Source organism: Falco punctatus, assembly GCF_963210335.1.
Source record: "Falco punctatus genome assembly, chromosome: 11".
Taxonomy (NCBI): domain Eukaryota; kingdom Metazoa; phylum Chordata; class Aves; order Falconiformes; family Falconidae; genus Falco; species Falco punctatus.
In genome coordinates this window covers 24,485,641-24,502,394 of record NC_137591.1, presented here as the reverse complement: position 1 = coordinate 24,502,394, position 16,754 = coordinate 24,485,641, and the positions used below count along the sequence as shown (strand labels likewise).

Genomic DNA, 16,754 nt, shown 5'->3' with positions numbered 1-16,754 from the left:
ATTAAAGGCCTTTACCATTAGAAGTAGAAAATTTTATCAGGTGACCTCACCCAGGCCTGATCAGGCATCAACAAATGCTTGGTCATGAAAAGGATGAGAAAACGTATCATAGCTTAGTACGTGCTGAACAAACCTCATCTCTGAGCAGAAACCAGAATTTAACTGTTCAGATGCAAGAGACAAATGAGAATGCAGCTGTACCCAGTAACAGAAACTCCCTTTACCTTATCTAGTCTTAGACAACAGAAGGGTACTTTTTCATGCAGAAGATGACAAAATGTAGGAGAGCTTCCAATATATGGAGAGTAAGGAGGATAGCCTTTGGCATACCTAGAATAGAACAAACATTTTCAATATAGCAAATTACAGAAAAACAGTTGACTATACAACTATTTTGTGGGATGCTTATAGCAATGTCTTAAGTTTTGCAGTTATCTGTAGACTAGCAGAGTCAAATACATGAAATGCACTATGTTTAATAAGGATCAAAGGAATGCATTTTGTAGCTTCGACCAATGCAATAGAATTTAGTGAAAGCTATCATGCTTTTCTGGACCAAAAGAATTTGGCTTGGTTTTTTTTGTACAGGCATCTTTGGAAATGGTCTGATGTATCAGTGTGCTGCCCTAGTGTTTTGGATGCATGTTCTGGAAACTTCTAGGGAAGGAAAAAAAAGGAAATAAAACTGAAATAATTGTGGTACTTCTGCTCTTCCTTCCCCATTTCTCTTTCAAAAACATCATCACGAATGATTGAGGTCATTATTTTCTTGCTTTAATAACATACTTTAAACATAGCTGGAATAAGTTGTAAATGGCAAGAGATGAAATTTCTACTTGGCCTTAGTTTTTAACAAGGGGCCTTTTACATCCTGGTATTTTAGCCTGCAGATTTTAGAAGGCTTGTCCTATTATTTTTTTTATTGGAGCTTCATGATCTTACCTGGGGCTTCTCATGCTTGCCACTGTTAGAGATAGGAAACTGTGTTAGGTGAGCCATTGGCTTAATTGTGTATTTCAGTTTTAACATCCCTGTCAATAATCCCAATAAACATAATTGCTTAATATGCATTTTAAATTTGATGTAATAGATTTGTCTCATACTTTTTTTTTCATTCCTACATTTTGAAGTCAGACACCTAGCCTATTCAACAAGCCTGTTGAACGATCTGATTATCACTGCATTCTCAGAAGTACTCTTCTGTTTACAGATCATTTGAGTCCTGTCTGTGTAACAATAGAATGCAAGAAAAACAGCTATAAAAGACGCTATTAAAAAAGGAGATACCTATAACCGAGTATAGAAAATCTCCAGCAAATGGAGAAATTGATCAGGTTTTTTTGAATTTCAACATGGGCATAAAAGCATTCTGCTAACAGACAAGAGCATTTCAAAAAAGGGAATAACTCTGTAATTGCCCCTTATGGGTCTTGCTTGCTACAACTGCTTGAATTGATCTGCACGTCAAAAAATTATCCGTGCCACCTATGTAATATATTAGCCTTTCAAATTATGGTTTTTATATTTAATATACATACTCTAAGCCTGCAGAGACTTCATCATCCGATGGGGTAGTTTCATCTTCTGACTGGTCACTTAGCAGGTCACACGTCTGAAGTGAGGATGAGTCTGCAACCTCCAGAACAGGTGCTATACTGGGCCGTCTGCCCTCTTTACCCCCCTCAGAAGGCAGAGCGAGCGTAGGTCCGCTGGACGTTCGGCATCCTGCATCTTGCAAATCGATAGCCACTGTCCCTGAAGCAGAGTTGAAAGCATATTCTCAATGTGGTTGTCAAAACATTTGAATAACATTCCTGCATTTAGTGGGGATTACCAGCCTACACTGCCACAGACTAAAAGGAACACTATATTGATTATTACACTAAAATAAAACAAATACGTAAACTCTTCCTGAGCAAGTCTTTTCCTGCAAAGCAGCACTTTTTCTGACCATTAATACAACTTTTTAAATACCTTTTAAAAATCATACCTCCTATAACTAATCCATATTTATATGCACCAACAACCAGTAGGTTTTTTTTGAGCAAGGGCATTTTATTAATTGAAGACGTTTATGAAAACTTATTACAAACAACTAGTTATGAATGACAAAGAAATTACCCATGTGATTTTCCCAGTTGTTTTGCTTTGTGTACATTTTATTATTAGTTTTCAATACAACTGTCTTTGGCAATGTAATTCCATATTGTCAAGTAAAAGAAAAACATAACCTATTTCTGCTTGGGTTTCTTTTTTGTTTGTTTGTTTTGGGGTGGTTTTTTTTGAAAATAGGAGGGCAAGCATTTAATGCTTTTTCTTTCCACAAACTATTATAATTTCTTAAAATTTTAGGAATACACTGTTAAACACTTTAAAATGCACTATTCATTGAATATGTTGTGAGGCTTTTTTTTTACTTACCCATGCTGGCTATTATACTGTGTACAGGCAACCTAGAAGCTCCACAGTAAGATAACTTTGATTCATGTTTTTTTCTGTGCTTTTCTTGCTTCTTAAAAGCAGAATTCTCTTCCTTGGTGATATTTATATAAAAGCATATATCTGTAGAATTCATGATATATCGAGGACCTGGATTCAGCAAAATGTTTTTGTTATCTTCCTTTCTAACACCAATCAGACAGACTCCAAACCTTAATTAGAAAAGGAAAGGCATGGTTCATTTTGCATAGTCCCATATATACCAGAATTTCCACTGTCAAAAATGAACCTCCAGTATAATTTTATATTTTGCAGATCATGAACATTTGCAGATTTTTGTGACCAATGTTTGAAAAACGTTGTCTCCTTGATAGGCCACTTCTGCTCAAGTAGTTTTTATGAGTTCACGGATCCCTAGGTGTTTGAAATCCAGTGTTCTTCTTAACCCCGATAATATTCTTCTAATGCTGTTGATTTTTTTAAAATCAGATCTATAGTCCCCTCTGGGAAAATGTTAGTAGAAGAATGGATATATAATATGCATAAGCATTGATCATGTTGAATTGTTCCATTACTCATATGCAATGGAAACCATTTTCAGAATTTATTTTTGCAATTCACTCCTAGAAATGTATTTGATTAGTGGAAGAAAATAAGGAATTAAAGAAAAAAAATCTCTTTTATTAAGTTTGAGAATAAACTCAGAGTTCAGGGTTTGATATATGTCCATTTTGTTAAATATATAGGAATATACATGATTTGGTTTTAGTCTGTATGTTCTCCTTACAGAGCAGCACTGAATAAGCCATGCATGATCTGGAACCTAAAGAAGATATGATAGCATCTAACAGAAAAAATATGGGTTAATTTTGAACAGTCACCAGAATATAGCATGTACCACCCTTCAATTGAACATTTGGCATGAAATGAACATGCCACAAAGGAAGCCAGATGTCCAGCTGACTCCTAAATAAATGAAAAAAATAAATACACTAACACCCTCCCACCCACCCTTTTCTAGATTATTTTGCACATGGAAAGAGACTGGTGTTCTCATACAACCTCTCTAAGACGCAGGTTTACTTCTGGTTGTCAGCCTTACCCCACACATCCTTTGTAATCTATTCCGTCAGACTGAGCCGCCCTATATGGAACCAACACGAGCTTTTCCCTGACCAGCTGTAACTTACATAAAAACATCCACGAAACATATTAATGGGCAGATATTTAAACCCAGAAACACAGTAATGTGTAATACCGCACCTTCGAATGCAAAGTTACATTGCAGGCAAAACAAATGATTAGTTTTTTGAAGTTTTAATTGCTGATAGGAAAATCAACATACTTTTTATGTGCATGGAAAGAAGCATATGTGAAGCTTTTCCCCTCATACTCAGCAAAAAAAGTACTTTCTTCCAGGTTAATATGATACACTTCATTACCGGAGCACCTGCCATACATTTTCTGCCATTGTTCCGGTGACTGCTGACTCTCCCTGAAACATGTACAGGTAGAGAATAATTTACAACAATGTCGAATTCTTACTAATCAAAACAGTATTTCATGGCAATAGAAACTACAAATGTCTGTTAAAAATGCCCCATCTGCTAATCTGAAAGAAATATTTGATATCAAAGCTTGGTAATAGTGTAAGTACAGAGATTATTTTAATAAATTAACATTTTCTGCTAAGTAATAGGCATATAAGATTATGTACTTTAACATCAGGAGCGAGACGGCTGAATTAACTTTAAATTCACACCATTAATAAGTAGATTCATTACAATCTAAAGATGTCAGGTGAAACCAACAGCATACTCATTCTGTGCATAAAGACAGCCCCTTCAGGTGCTCCACGGCAGGTGGTCTGGTTCCCGTCTGAAGTAGAACCGTTAAAATTAACTTATGCAGGGAAGACCCATTTGGCTTCAGTCGCTTTATCTGTAAGGAAAATTTCTGGGGTTTCCCCTGCATTTGCTTGTTGGTTATCTTCAGCGTTTACCGTATGGGCATTTTTAATTACTGTGCCTTGTATACTATGACAAGTGTATACCTTCCTTTCTATAATTACCTTAACCATTTACGCATATCATCCTTTACTATATGCAGCTAACGTTCTTTATCCAGATGGACTGTTAGTGGAAATGTTCCAAACCTTAGTGAACACCAGAACGTGCAGACTTGGGGCTTCTGTGAATTTCTTTATTAAGTTTCATGCAGAAACAAGGTTCTGTCTATATGAGTTTTACTGGATATAATGGGTGCATATATATACAGATATATGTATGTGCAGATAGAACATAAAACTGACAAATGTGCTCTGTGTTTTGCCACTTGGAGCTATGATCTCAAGATACTGGGACACGCTCCTTTGTGCTCATTTAAACATTTTCAATATCTTCACACAATTTCTGTTTTTCTTCAATTTATCACTCGTCTCCACCGTTAGCATAGGAACATTTTGTTTCAAGATGGAAATAAGTAAACCACTTTTATTGCAGCAGTGTTAACAAAGTGCACTACATGTAGAATAGCAGAACTAGAAATGTAATTACAGAAAAAAATTCTCCATATTTCATTTTCTCCTAAAATACAATGTTTACCTGTTTAAAGTCTGCTTCGTTCCAGTTAGTTGTCTAAAAGCTTCCCATGGGTCTGTTCTGTAAAGATCACATTAAGTTCAAGTCAGAAAAGCTATTTTCTTCCAATATTTTGGATCATAATACAAACTCAATAAAGTTCTACCACTAAATTAGATAACTAGGTAACATTGAAAATAAATACTAAGATCAATCAGAAGATTATACATAAGATTCCAGGTAGAGTTTTGGTGTCTTACAGACTGAGGTTTTGAATTCCATAAACAGCTGAGAAGGGAACGGGATTATTTACATCTGGTTTGTTTAATCTGAAAAATTGCATTAAAGAGCAAAGCCAGTTCACATAAACAGCAGCAAACCTCCCTTAATTTTAATAGCAAGTTGAGCTGGCCAAAGTTGCTTTGAAAATGAACATTTTCCCCAGTCTCTCACATAATAATACAAAAGATAAGGTGTTTTTAATTTATGTACATGTTTCTTTTTGTTTACTGTTTATTGTATTACCATTCTAATTAGGATTACAAAGAATAATGATTTTGCCTGTGTTCTGCTGCTAAGTATTGCCTTCAACTTCCAGTAATTTCTCAGTGTACTTATCTTCGTGATTATCAGAAATGGGGTTATATTATTAACAGTGGCACACTATTTCTTTGTAAATACAGGAAACAGATTCCCTGTGGAATAAGTAGCACTTCATTTGTAAGAGTACAACAAACAGTTGGGACAATGTTTTATCTATGAACTGTCAATGAACTGTTTAATTCCATTAAAATGAGAGTCATTTAAGATCATTATTTCACTAAATTAACAAATGTTAAGCAGCTAGAATTTGAAAGTGATCATATTTTCCCTTAATGAATGGCTTTTCACCAGGGAAATAACAAAAAGCAAGAAATATTCTGGTCAGATCCTTGATAATCTCCTCTGGTTACATGCACTTCAAATACCATGGAAAAAGAAGAATCATTCCTTGTGGAATAGAAAGACACAGGTAGTCATTTGAACTTTGTTATCTGCGATAAAAACTTGCACAAACATTCCCAGCCACTATATGGAAGTTAAGTAAGTCAACAGACATGGGGGTTCTGTGAATGGAAACCTAAATTCATTATTATGACAATCTTTCCAGTGACCTTGAATACGCTTTAGGAAGATTATCCAAGGTTGGAAGCCATTGATTCATTGCAGTCTCCCCATAATTCAAACCTGTTCTTTTTATATAACAAAGTCAGTACTGACAGGCATTTAAAAGTCAAGTTCTACATGAAGTTCAGTGCAGGTGCTGGTAGTAACCAGGATAATGAAAGGATAATTTAACAACAACCCATGTAAAGGTGTCCTGGTTTCAGCTGGGATAGAGTTAATGTTCTTCTCAGCGGCTGGGCAGTGCTGTGTTGGGGTTTGGTGTGAGAGCAATGCTGATGGCACAGGATGGGTTTGGTTGTTGCTGGGGGTGCTTATACTGAGTCAAGGACTTTCCAGTTTCTTGGGCGCTACCAGCAAGAGGGCTGGAGGGGCATGGGAGACAGGGAGGGGACACAGCCAGGACAGCTGACCCGAACTGGCCAGAGCGATATTCCATGCCATAGAATGTCATGCTGAGTGTATATATAAGATGGGGAAGAAGAAGAAAGGGGGGATATTCGGCACTATGGTGTTTGTCTTCCCAAGTAACTGTTCTGTCTGATGGAGCTCGGCTGTCCTGGGGATGGCTGAGCCCCTGCCTGTCTCCTTGGGGAGCAGGGAATTAATTCCTTGGCTTGCTCTGCTTGCATGCATGGCTTTTGTGTTACCCATTAAACTGTCTTTATCTCAACCCACGAGTTTTCTCACTTTTACTCTTCTGATCCTCTCCCCGATCCCACCGTGGCGGCAGTGAGCAAGCGGCTGTGTGGGGCTTGCTTGCCGGCCAGGGTTAAACCACAACACAAGGAAAGCAGTTCACTGTTACTATTGGAAGTCTATTTAACAAATACTCTTCATTATGTATGTCAAAGTTAGTATTTAGTTTGGATATAAATGCACACATAGTTAACATTTTTATTTGTAGCTTAAATAATCGATTTTCAGTTAATCTTTTTACTTATACTTAACCGAACTCAAATGTTCACCAACTTAATCTTTCATTTGAATAAAGGTAACTTTTTTAACTATAAGCAGTTAATTTACCTGTTGTTCAACATCAGAAAAAACTACAGAAAAGCCCAAACAATTACTCTGATTTATAAATTTGTCAAATCCAAAGCAGTTTTGTCTGCAAATATAATGACAACCTGAAGATGAAGCTCAAAACTGATATCTATTTTGAAAACAGATTTCCCCCTGAAGACAATGAAATGCAGAATCATTTTTTTTACCAAGACTGTTCAAACACTCCAGAGTCAGTGCAAATCTCCAGAGATGCTTATGAACAATTTAAGTTTGAAAGGAATTTTTCCCTTAAAGCATTACTGTATACTCAGTAAGAAAGTCTGAAAATAAATTTAAGTACAGTATTTCTAAAGATCAGATTTATACCTGTACCTAATTATGAGTTTATTTCAGTTAGCAAGGGTTTAAATCAATGATGGTATTGCACATGAAAATTATGAATAAAAAAGGCTGATAAAATTGGGACACTGAAGAGGTAATACAGGAAAGAAATTATTTTCACATATTTAAATATTTTATGTGTGATTACTGTCCTCCTTTGAACTGAGATTATTACATTCATGAAGTGCATACTTGTTAAAAATCAATGGTTAAATCACTAGTTGTTAATGATCATCTTAACTAAACGTTCGAGGACACAAAACTTCCAGATTAAACATGGCCTACCTGACACTCAGTTATAAGCAAGAAGTAAGATCAAGTATAGCATTACTTAATGTTTTCAACAGCACAGTAGGTTTTTAATAGGATCAGAGCAGGCTAGCAAAAAGACAGCTTTGTCCTCATTACCTAATTCTGAATGTTTGACTTGGCGACTTTATCATACATTGAACAGATCTGTGCACCTAAAAACTTAAAGAAAAATTTAAATCACAGTTAAATTAGACTTCTGAGAAAATATTCCAGCATTTCCAGGGGATTTCAAACAGTTTTAAGGAACAAAAGGGCAAGAAAAACTCCGCCAGTCTGAAAATTACGTAAACATCTAGCAAAAATGAAAGGAAGTAGCAAAAATATCAAACTTGAAAGCTTAGAAAGTGGTCTTTTGGGAGAGGAATACTTAATTTTTTGAGTTATTTTTAGCACTGTGAAGAGTACTCAAATTTGAAATATTTTTGAAGTTTTTTTCCTCTAGTGTTTTAAACTTTTGCACATATAGTGTGGTTTTAAGGAACGGTCACATCTATTCAACCAATTAGTCCAGCATTAATACACGTGCTCTAAGATGTCCAAAGTTTGCCATTTTTCAGTATTTTGGAGCCCATCCAAGATTAAATGCTCTGATGACTGCTGACTAAAGTATAAGAAACAACTAGGCATTTTCACTTTTCCAGTTCTCCTGTGTTTATACAGCAAGCTTGTAATGTTTCTGTAAGAAGGATTCAAAGTAACACAGGCAACTATTTGTGCCAAAAAAATTTTTTTAGTTCCTAGTATACAATGACCAGACTAGAAATCAGTTACTTTACCAGCCTTGATAACAACAGTTAATTCCGAGTAAGAGCTTTTGCATTCTATTATAGTTACTTTGCATCATAGTTGGGAATCTGTATAAATGATCAATATGCCTGTGGTAAAAATGAAATGCCAGAGTTCTTAAGTATAGCAGAAAACAGATTCCCTTTCATATGTTTGGTTTTGTGCTGACTGAGAATTCTCTGCTAGCTGTTAAGAATATTACTCTTCTAAATAACTAAAAAAGGCTCTGTATTCTGTGCATGTCAGATACTGAATGCTAGGCAGCTGGAGAACATATTTCAGCATGATTATCAGGAGGCACAGAAACAGTATTTTGTTGTCTTCTTATTAACAGATTCGACTACAGACACTGCCATTAAAATCTTGACATTTGTGGTTCTTGGTAGTAAAAGTTCTAGCAATAATTTCAGTTTTCCCCATCCTGGGCACAGGGGGATATATAAATGCAATATAGAAGGTTAAATAACACTGCTTGTAAATATCAAGGAATTACTGGGTCCATGATTACTCGAAAAAAAGTATGCATTTTTACGAGACTCCCAAATACACTCTTGTGCAGTCTATATGCACATATTCCATTTCTACAGATATATTTGGAGATTTACTCTTTAATGCCTCCCTCCTCCCACAACATTTTGATAAGAATACCTTATTATTCCAAGAACATAGCATAACAGAGATATACTAGATGTGGTAAAATTCTTTTGGTAAATATAGAGAGGTTCTACTGTGACCGTGTCTGTATCCCTTCTGGCAGTGTGGTTATGATGTTAAAAACCATCTCTTCATATGTATGTTTACTTCTCAACATTCAGGCACTGAATAGCAAATAATATTTTGCATGTTATCATAAAAACATTTTTTGAGCCGAATTAATAGGAATTTTTATATGTGTACAAAAACAGAACTTCAAATTAACATATTAAAATTGGCATTTTGGGGTCTTGCTGTTGTTAAGTAGAACTGTGTGATAAATGCACAATTCAATCTACTACATTGGAAATACATATTTTTCGTACCTTGTGGAAGCGGCACAACAGCAGGCAACAATGTTAAATATTGGTGGGGGGAGTTTCTTTTTGAGATAACAGTATATTTTGTAAAATAACTTGATGCTTTTATTGTGCAGAAAGTTCCAATTTCTCCTTAAAAACTTTGTCTGGGAGTTCAGGGTAAGCTATTTTCCAAAGAATATCAGCTACAACTTCCATAAGTTTTTGTTGTTTTTTTTAATTGTGGCATATACTTACTGTCCCCTAGATGTATGAACCAGCAGCGTGATTAACGTAGAGGTAGCTGGGCATATACAATTGAGAGCTAGCATAGCATATTTGAATTCCTCTTCACACACAACATGATCTGTAGAAACAAAAAGAAGATATAAATTGTTTTAAAAAAATACTTTCCATTGAAAAGAATTATCACTTCCTTTCCTTGTCTAGGAAAGTGGTGAAGACAGGGACAATCAAAATTTGCCTCCAGACATTCATCTTCCACTAGAACCCAGACAGCAGCTGTGTATGATTTGCCCAATCTACGCTCTCTCTCAGATTGCATAAGCAGAGTTACTTCTGCATCCGCTTCAGACTTTCTGTCCTGCGGCTACACATGGAGAGGATGCAACGGCTCTGTGATTCCCACTTCCACTATCTTGCTGCACTAGTTGTATGAGTAAGCCGTGTCACATGTCTAGTTTCTATCTTTTGTGCCTTCCGCAGTTTTGCATAGAGACATCAAGCATTGCACAGATACAATTTTGTGTTCAGCAAGTAGCATACCCAGGATATCGCAATGCAGGAGTGCTGATCAATTAGATAGGCTGTACTGGTTTGCAGACTGGTTATTTGACAGCGGCTCTGGGAGTTTGCGCTGCACCTCCATATGTGATGTAGGTTTGACTGTTATCTCCCCAGGAACTGCTAACAGCTGCTACCTCCTTGAAATATAGGCCAGGGGGGTGGTTGCTTTTCCTTTTTCGGTTTTTTACAACTTTGCGTTCTTTTTACCCCAGTCCTTGTCTGGCTTTTGTAATCACAAAATGTGCATTGTTCTAAGAGTCCTTAGAAGAAAGTATGTCTGCACGTTAGTACTTGCTGTGATGGAACAGTACTATAGGCACACCTATTTTTTTCTGTCTTTTAATGGCATTTAGGGGAGGGGAAGTAAGAAGAGAAAGCAACAGAGACATTATATCCAGTCCTCTGTATTGGCTTATAGCTAAAACTGCCAAATCTTCTGCACATGCTTTCAGTATCGCATCAATTATTATTTAACTGGGATAGGCAGTGCTTAAAATTCAGATCACAGTTAAATGCTCTCCAGTGGTGGTGACAGCATGAAAATGAAATAGAAATTACTCTTTAATGTCATTCACATAATAGCTGTGACAGTATTAAAATAGATATAAGAAGGGATAAGCACAAAACTTATGACTTAAACTTGTCAGTGTAGAAATTCACAAGTCATAAAGGTTTTCTAAGGTCATGAAGGCATTTATTGCATGCTAGTAAGTATTTTTTCTTCTGAATTTAGTGTTTGATTCAGTCAATGTTACTTTCAATAGGAGCAGCATTTGCTTCTGATGAGAAAGAATACTACAAGTAGTACAGCCTATTATCAAAACATAAGCTGTACGAGAATTGCTTAATAAAAGCAAGCAAATCATCTTCCCACCTAGGTCTGAGCTGTCTACATACCTCTACTTCTAGTTGCCCTAATGTATCATTAAAATCCTTAGAACCACCTTACCTCTCTGAGCTACTTTCTAGACAGAACTTATACTGTAGCTATAAGCATGCCACTTACTGAACCGGCATACTTTATGCCTTCTCTCTTCCTTTTTTTGAAATTTCTAGAGCCTTTTCAGTAACAGAATCACTGACTACCAGAAGGAGAAACTCATTCTCTCATTTTCTGAAGATCAAGGCATATTTAAATGTCATAGGAAAGGAATGAATTTAGTTATATAAAGACAACGTCAAATATAGAACAAAATGAGATTTTTCCTCTGCTAATTATATTTCAGTTGTAGCAATTAAAAATTTCCTGCAGAAAATATTTCAGACAGAAACGTGTTCTTTTAGTTGACGATGTGCCATGAATAAATCTATTTGAATTTTAAACTAGAGATTTTGAGACAGTAAGGCACAGTCTACTGCTTGGATGGAGTATCTGCATTCCGTTACCATTAGTCAGATGGCAAAGATTCATGAAAGCGAATACTTACTTCCTGATAGAGGAATGCAAACTCTCCATATTGTATAGGATTTTGCCAAATAACCTCCCCTTATTTTTTGTTTAGAATGTTGTTATATTATAGCTAATACTTTTGAAAATAGGGGCAAGAAAAAATACACAGGAAAATTATTTCATCTGTTAATTCAAATCTTGTACTTGGACAAAACTGTACATGCTGACCTAAATATATGTAAATGAAAATGGATATATCATGGATGGCACGATGCAAATGAAAAGTGTATCAGACATAAGTTCTCCATATGTTCTACATTCTCTGACATCTATGGTGGACTTTTTGGATATAATTTATGTAAAAGTACCATTTTAACAGGTAACATAGCACATAGCAAACAGAGATTGCTGTCCTACAATACTCATCTTCATCTCCTACGTGTAAGAGATTCACATTGTGTTGTCCAGTTACATCAGGAGCCGTGGAGCCAGGATTTGTAGGACTACTTCCACTCCTATCATAAACTTTGACTTTGTATGAGTTATTTATGCCCTCCATGATGTTTTATGCATCTGTAAAATGGGTATATGCAAATAATACCCTGCCTATTTCAGATCTATTTTGAAGTTTTTGAATTCTCAGAGGTGGTTTGACAACATCAGGTGAAAGATTCTTCAGTGATCCAATTATCATGATTAGAAATATCATAGCCATTTGAAAAATGAAGAGAGGTACTATGGGTTTTTCTTCTTGGCTGAAGTTCTTGTACTAGACACTGATCAGGTCAAAAATAACTGGTTTGTTTCTTTAATTATTTGACAGATTATAGTTTGCCTCTCATGATACTGTGTTTTATATTTATGTTCAGGACTCTTATTGCAGAGTTATGCAGTGAGGGATATACAGAATTTTATCTGATGCTCTCCCTTCTAAAGTGAGTAGGGAGGAAGCTCGGTGACAACTTTCCCACTCCTCAGGTGTGGGACATCAGTCAGGTCCTGTGACAGCAGGTTCTAGAATCAGCAAATTATTCCTTCAGTATGGCAGCAAGGCAGCAGAGGAAACTGCAGTTTATCTTGAAATGAGTATTAAATATGTCAAATCAGGTTACCAAACAAGTATTTTGATTGCATTTACACTAAAGAAATAATCCATTTAGTATTTTCCAGAAGCTGTATTTTCTGTTTAAAATATATTTTGACAAAAAACGTGTTTCTAAGTCTGTCTCAAATAGATGTAGTAATGCAGTGTGGTGAGTTATGACTTCTGAATGTTCCTGAAGAAAAAACATATTTAAAATACTAATTTAAGCCTGCAGCATCAGCCATGTGTTAAGAATGTCCCAGTCATGACACAACTATCCTGAGAAACCCTACTTTTGTCAATTTGATAAATTAACATGATCACTACCAGACCAGATAGAGAAAAATGTCCATTCATTATTTCTAGACCATTTTTATAGGTAATTGGATTGGTTACTCATCAGATGCATTCACTTTAAAATGCATCCATTTTGGTGAATCTGGACTATGTTCCTTTTCAATAAACTACTAAAGGCTTAATGTCAGACCACCAACCTGTGCTAATTCATCAGTGCATTCTGAATAAATGCAGAACATCAAAATGTATCCCCAGTTCCTGGAACTGTGATTATACATGATTTCTGAATATTCAAGGTAAAGGCAATTAATTTATTTTCTAGCAAATACATAAAAGTTCTAAGCTCAACTCTGAAAACATGCATTTTTATTCCAGTCTCTGAATTGCATAAATATATTGCTCTGCTGTGGATAATCTTCGCTTTATTTCATGTTTGTGCTGAAATGCACGCATTAAGAGTGCGTGGCCTTTTGTAGCCTTGTGTGTTTGAAGGAAAAGCAGGAAGATTAAGAAAAACACATGCAACTGCCAGTGAAGAAAAATGCAGTATTACTGAAAGGAAAACTGGACAAGTCACCGCATTTGTATATTAGAAATTACTAAAGGAGTAATCAAAGCATTTCAGCTTCAGACATAAGACTGTTAACACAGGTGATAGGAATGTTTTCTTGCCCATCTGACAATTGTCATGTTAGAGTGACTATATATTTATAAAGCGTTTACACCTTGAACTTGCAAAGGAGTTTGCTGGGACAAACACTTACGCCATGTGCTTTCCAGATTCCTCTGAAGAATCATTTTCAAGCACAGGGAAATATTTCCACTATGTTAACCAACATAAGCATAAGTTACCTTTTTAAACAAAGTAGCTAAGCTCTGCTGTAAAAAGTAACAGAGAAAATAGAGGATGCAAAGGTGTGTGTCTGTCATCAGGTGACAAGAAACCTGTCTTTCTGACAGACCATATTACGCTGTGCAAAGTGTCTCCATTCTTTGCTCTGATGACAGGAATAAGTTGTTATACTCTCATTAAGGAGAAGAAGAATGTAAAAGTCTTGTCTACCAAATGGGAATAAATTATAGCAATCACTTGTCATATATATGATTACTGAAGCCTCTGGCAGAAAATCTCCAGGATGCTATTCCAGGGGAAAAAATGCAGTCAGGGTCTAAATTTCAGGGCTGTCTCATGCAATATAGGATGACTGGTCAACCTAATACAACCTGCTGAGAAACTGGGCTTCTAGTGATTTAAAAATTTTCCATGTAGTTAAAAGTTAAACTTTTTTACAAGGTCCTTCTGGAACTCTTTGGTTGTATTTTTTCTAAATTCAGAAACTTTCTGACAGTTATAGTCTCTAAACCTGTGTATAAAGCAAAAAAAAAAAAAAAAAAGAAATCCTATTACTGCTATTACTGAATATTTCAAGTCCACAATAATGTACAATATTGTTTTGGGAAACCTCCAGAAGGAAGGAGTAATTTTTTAAACGAATATTAAGTTTAAAAAAACTTTTGCATTAAGGTACTAATAAAGCAGTCCCAAATTGTAATCCGAAAAGCACTTAGCAAAGTGTTCCATGCAGTTATGACAAATTTTATTCGTAAGCACTCTGACAGGGCTATAGTCTGCAGCCCCCACTGCGTACAGATTTCAGAATGAAGAAGAGTGGGATGAGATTAATAACCAAAGTAGTACTCTTGGGAAAACATATGTAAACAAATGTTCTCGTGACTGTCAGTAGCCTAACCATTTGCAGTAGGTAAGCATCCAGCGGTGATATTTATACCATGTTCGTAACCTTGTGAATTTAAAACTGCATTAAAAGTTTCCTGTGTTTTATATGAATAAAATTAAATTAATCTTGAAGGAAGGCTTGTAATTCTCTGTTTTTAATGTTGTGCTGAGAGAGTGTGGAAATGGATGCAGGGACCCCTATGATCCATGTGAAAATATTCTGGGATGTGAGGTGCTATCTGAATATTTAGACATGACACAGTACTATTAATGTTAGAGGGGGCTAACAAGGCACAGAATACAAAAGGTCTCTTTCAAGCCCCTGAAGAGCTACAGAACATAAATTAAGGCAGTAAGATACCAGATTGGTTAAGCTTAGTTGAATGAAATGTTGGAAAAAGAGGGTTTTTTGTTGTTGCTGTTTGGTTTTTTTTTAAAAAAAGTCTCAAGTCTCAATCTGAGACTTGGAACATATATGAAATATTGCCTCAGTTTTCCAAGTCTAGTTACATATAAGCTCCTACAGAGACAAGCCATTAAGAATAATGAAACTCTCCTAAAAATACAATTAGGAACAACATTAGCACAGTTACTGATAAAGAAAAGTGGCCATGGCTAGGGAAAAGAGATTATGTTTGTGCTGGGTGGTTTTAAGGGGGAGATGAAAAAGCACCATCATTCTTGTCACAGCAAGAGCCTTATTCCCTGTTGTGCCATCTCACAGTTTGAGATTACACTTTTATAACTTCAGAACTGCTACTGATGTTTTCTTCCTTCTTTCCAACCTAGTGGTAATTCAGTAGCTTTTAAAATTACAACTTTAACTGCTGCTCTGGAATTGTTCTGCACTGAAATTTACTTTTTCATCACATTCTGGGATGATGGAGTAGACTAATATTTTTCCATGGAGTTTTTTTGAATTTTGCATGACTCAGCAACCCTTTCTTCCTTAGAACATCCTTCCAGAAAACTGAATTTTCAAAATTACAGTTGAAAAGGAAAGCTTTGCCTCTACTTCATACAGGTATCTTTCCAAAGATAGGCAAAATAAGTTCATTATAAAAGTATTTGTGTCATTTTGCACATGAGCATATGTATGTCTGTATATGCAGTTATATATACATATGTATATGTGCGTTTATACATAGACAGAGACAGACCTACCTACATACTGCAGAGAGACAGTCTGTCAAATTAAAGCTGCAATTGCTTCTTAAAAGAATAGATTTGTTTGGATTTCTTAACATTATTTGGCATTTTATGTCATAGTTTTGAACACATGTGTTTTACTGAATACAGAATTAAGTTACATGCATCTTTCCAAAATATCTGGAAGTCATTAAAACAATGTTTTTTGTATTACTTAGAAAAAAAACCAGTCCCATGGGAAGACTTTTTTCCCCAAATTGTTTTTTGGGATAAAATTTGGCCTCTTCTGAGCAGATTTTCTCATATACCCCTTAGTAGTAGGCAGAAATGATTTAAAGACATGGATACATCAAGCTGGAAACCTACCTGGATTGATAATTAAGGAGTAACAACGTGTTATGTAGTAAATAATTCTACTCTCTGTGTTACATAACATAAGAGAGTAATAATCCATGAAAGTACTTATAAATAAGACTTCAATGTAAAACATAGCATTTTACTATTGATAGGTTACGTACAGCCCATGTTATTTTACAATACTGCAATCTCAATCTGCTTCTAACCAGGCCTATGGAATTTCACTTTGCTTGTGTGAGTATGAAAAACTGCCAAATACTAACAGGTGTTT

At 35.6% G+C, this 16,754-nt stretch overlaps 1 protein-coding gene across 2 annotated transcripts in view; it reads right to left on the bottom strand.

Moving 5' to 3' along the window:
* KCNT2 (potassium sodium-activated channel subfamily T member 2) overlaps nucleotides 1–16,754 on the bottom strand; it is a 154,245-nt gene that overhangs the window by 45,705 nt on the left and 91,786 nt on the right. For both annotated transcript variants that reach the window (XM_080407181.1, XM_080407182.1), the window contains 6 exons: nucleotides 9,920–10,028; nucleotides 5,043–5,099; nucleotides 3,785–3,934; nucleotides 2,422–2,651; nucleotides 1,539–1,755; nucleotides 225–330 (listed from right to left, as the gene is read on the bottom strand). In XM_080407181.1, coding sequence (XP_080263307.1) covers nucleotides 225–330; nucleotides 1,539–1,755; nucleotides 2,422–2,651; nucleotides 3,785–3,934; nucleotides 5,043–5,099; nucleotides 9,920–10,028 — 869 coding nt within the window. The remainder of the gene's footprint in view (nucleotides 1–224; nucleotides 331–1,538; nucleotides 1,756–2,421; nucleotides 2,652–3,784; nucleotides 3,935–5,042; nucleotides 5,100–9,919; nucleotides 10,029–16,754) is intronic.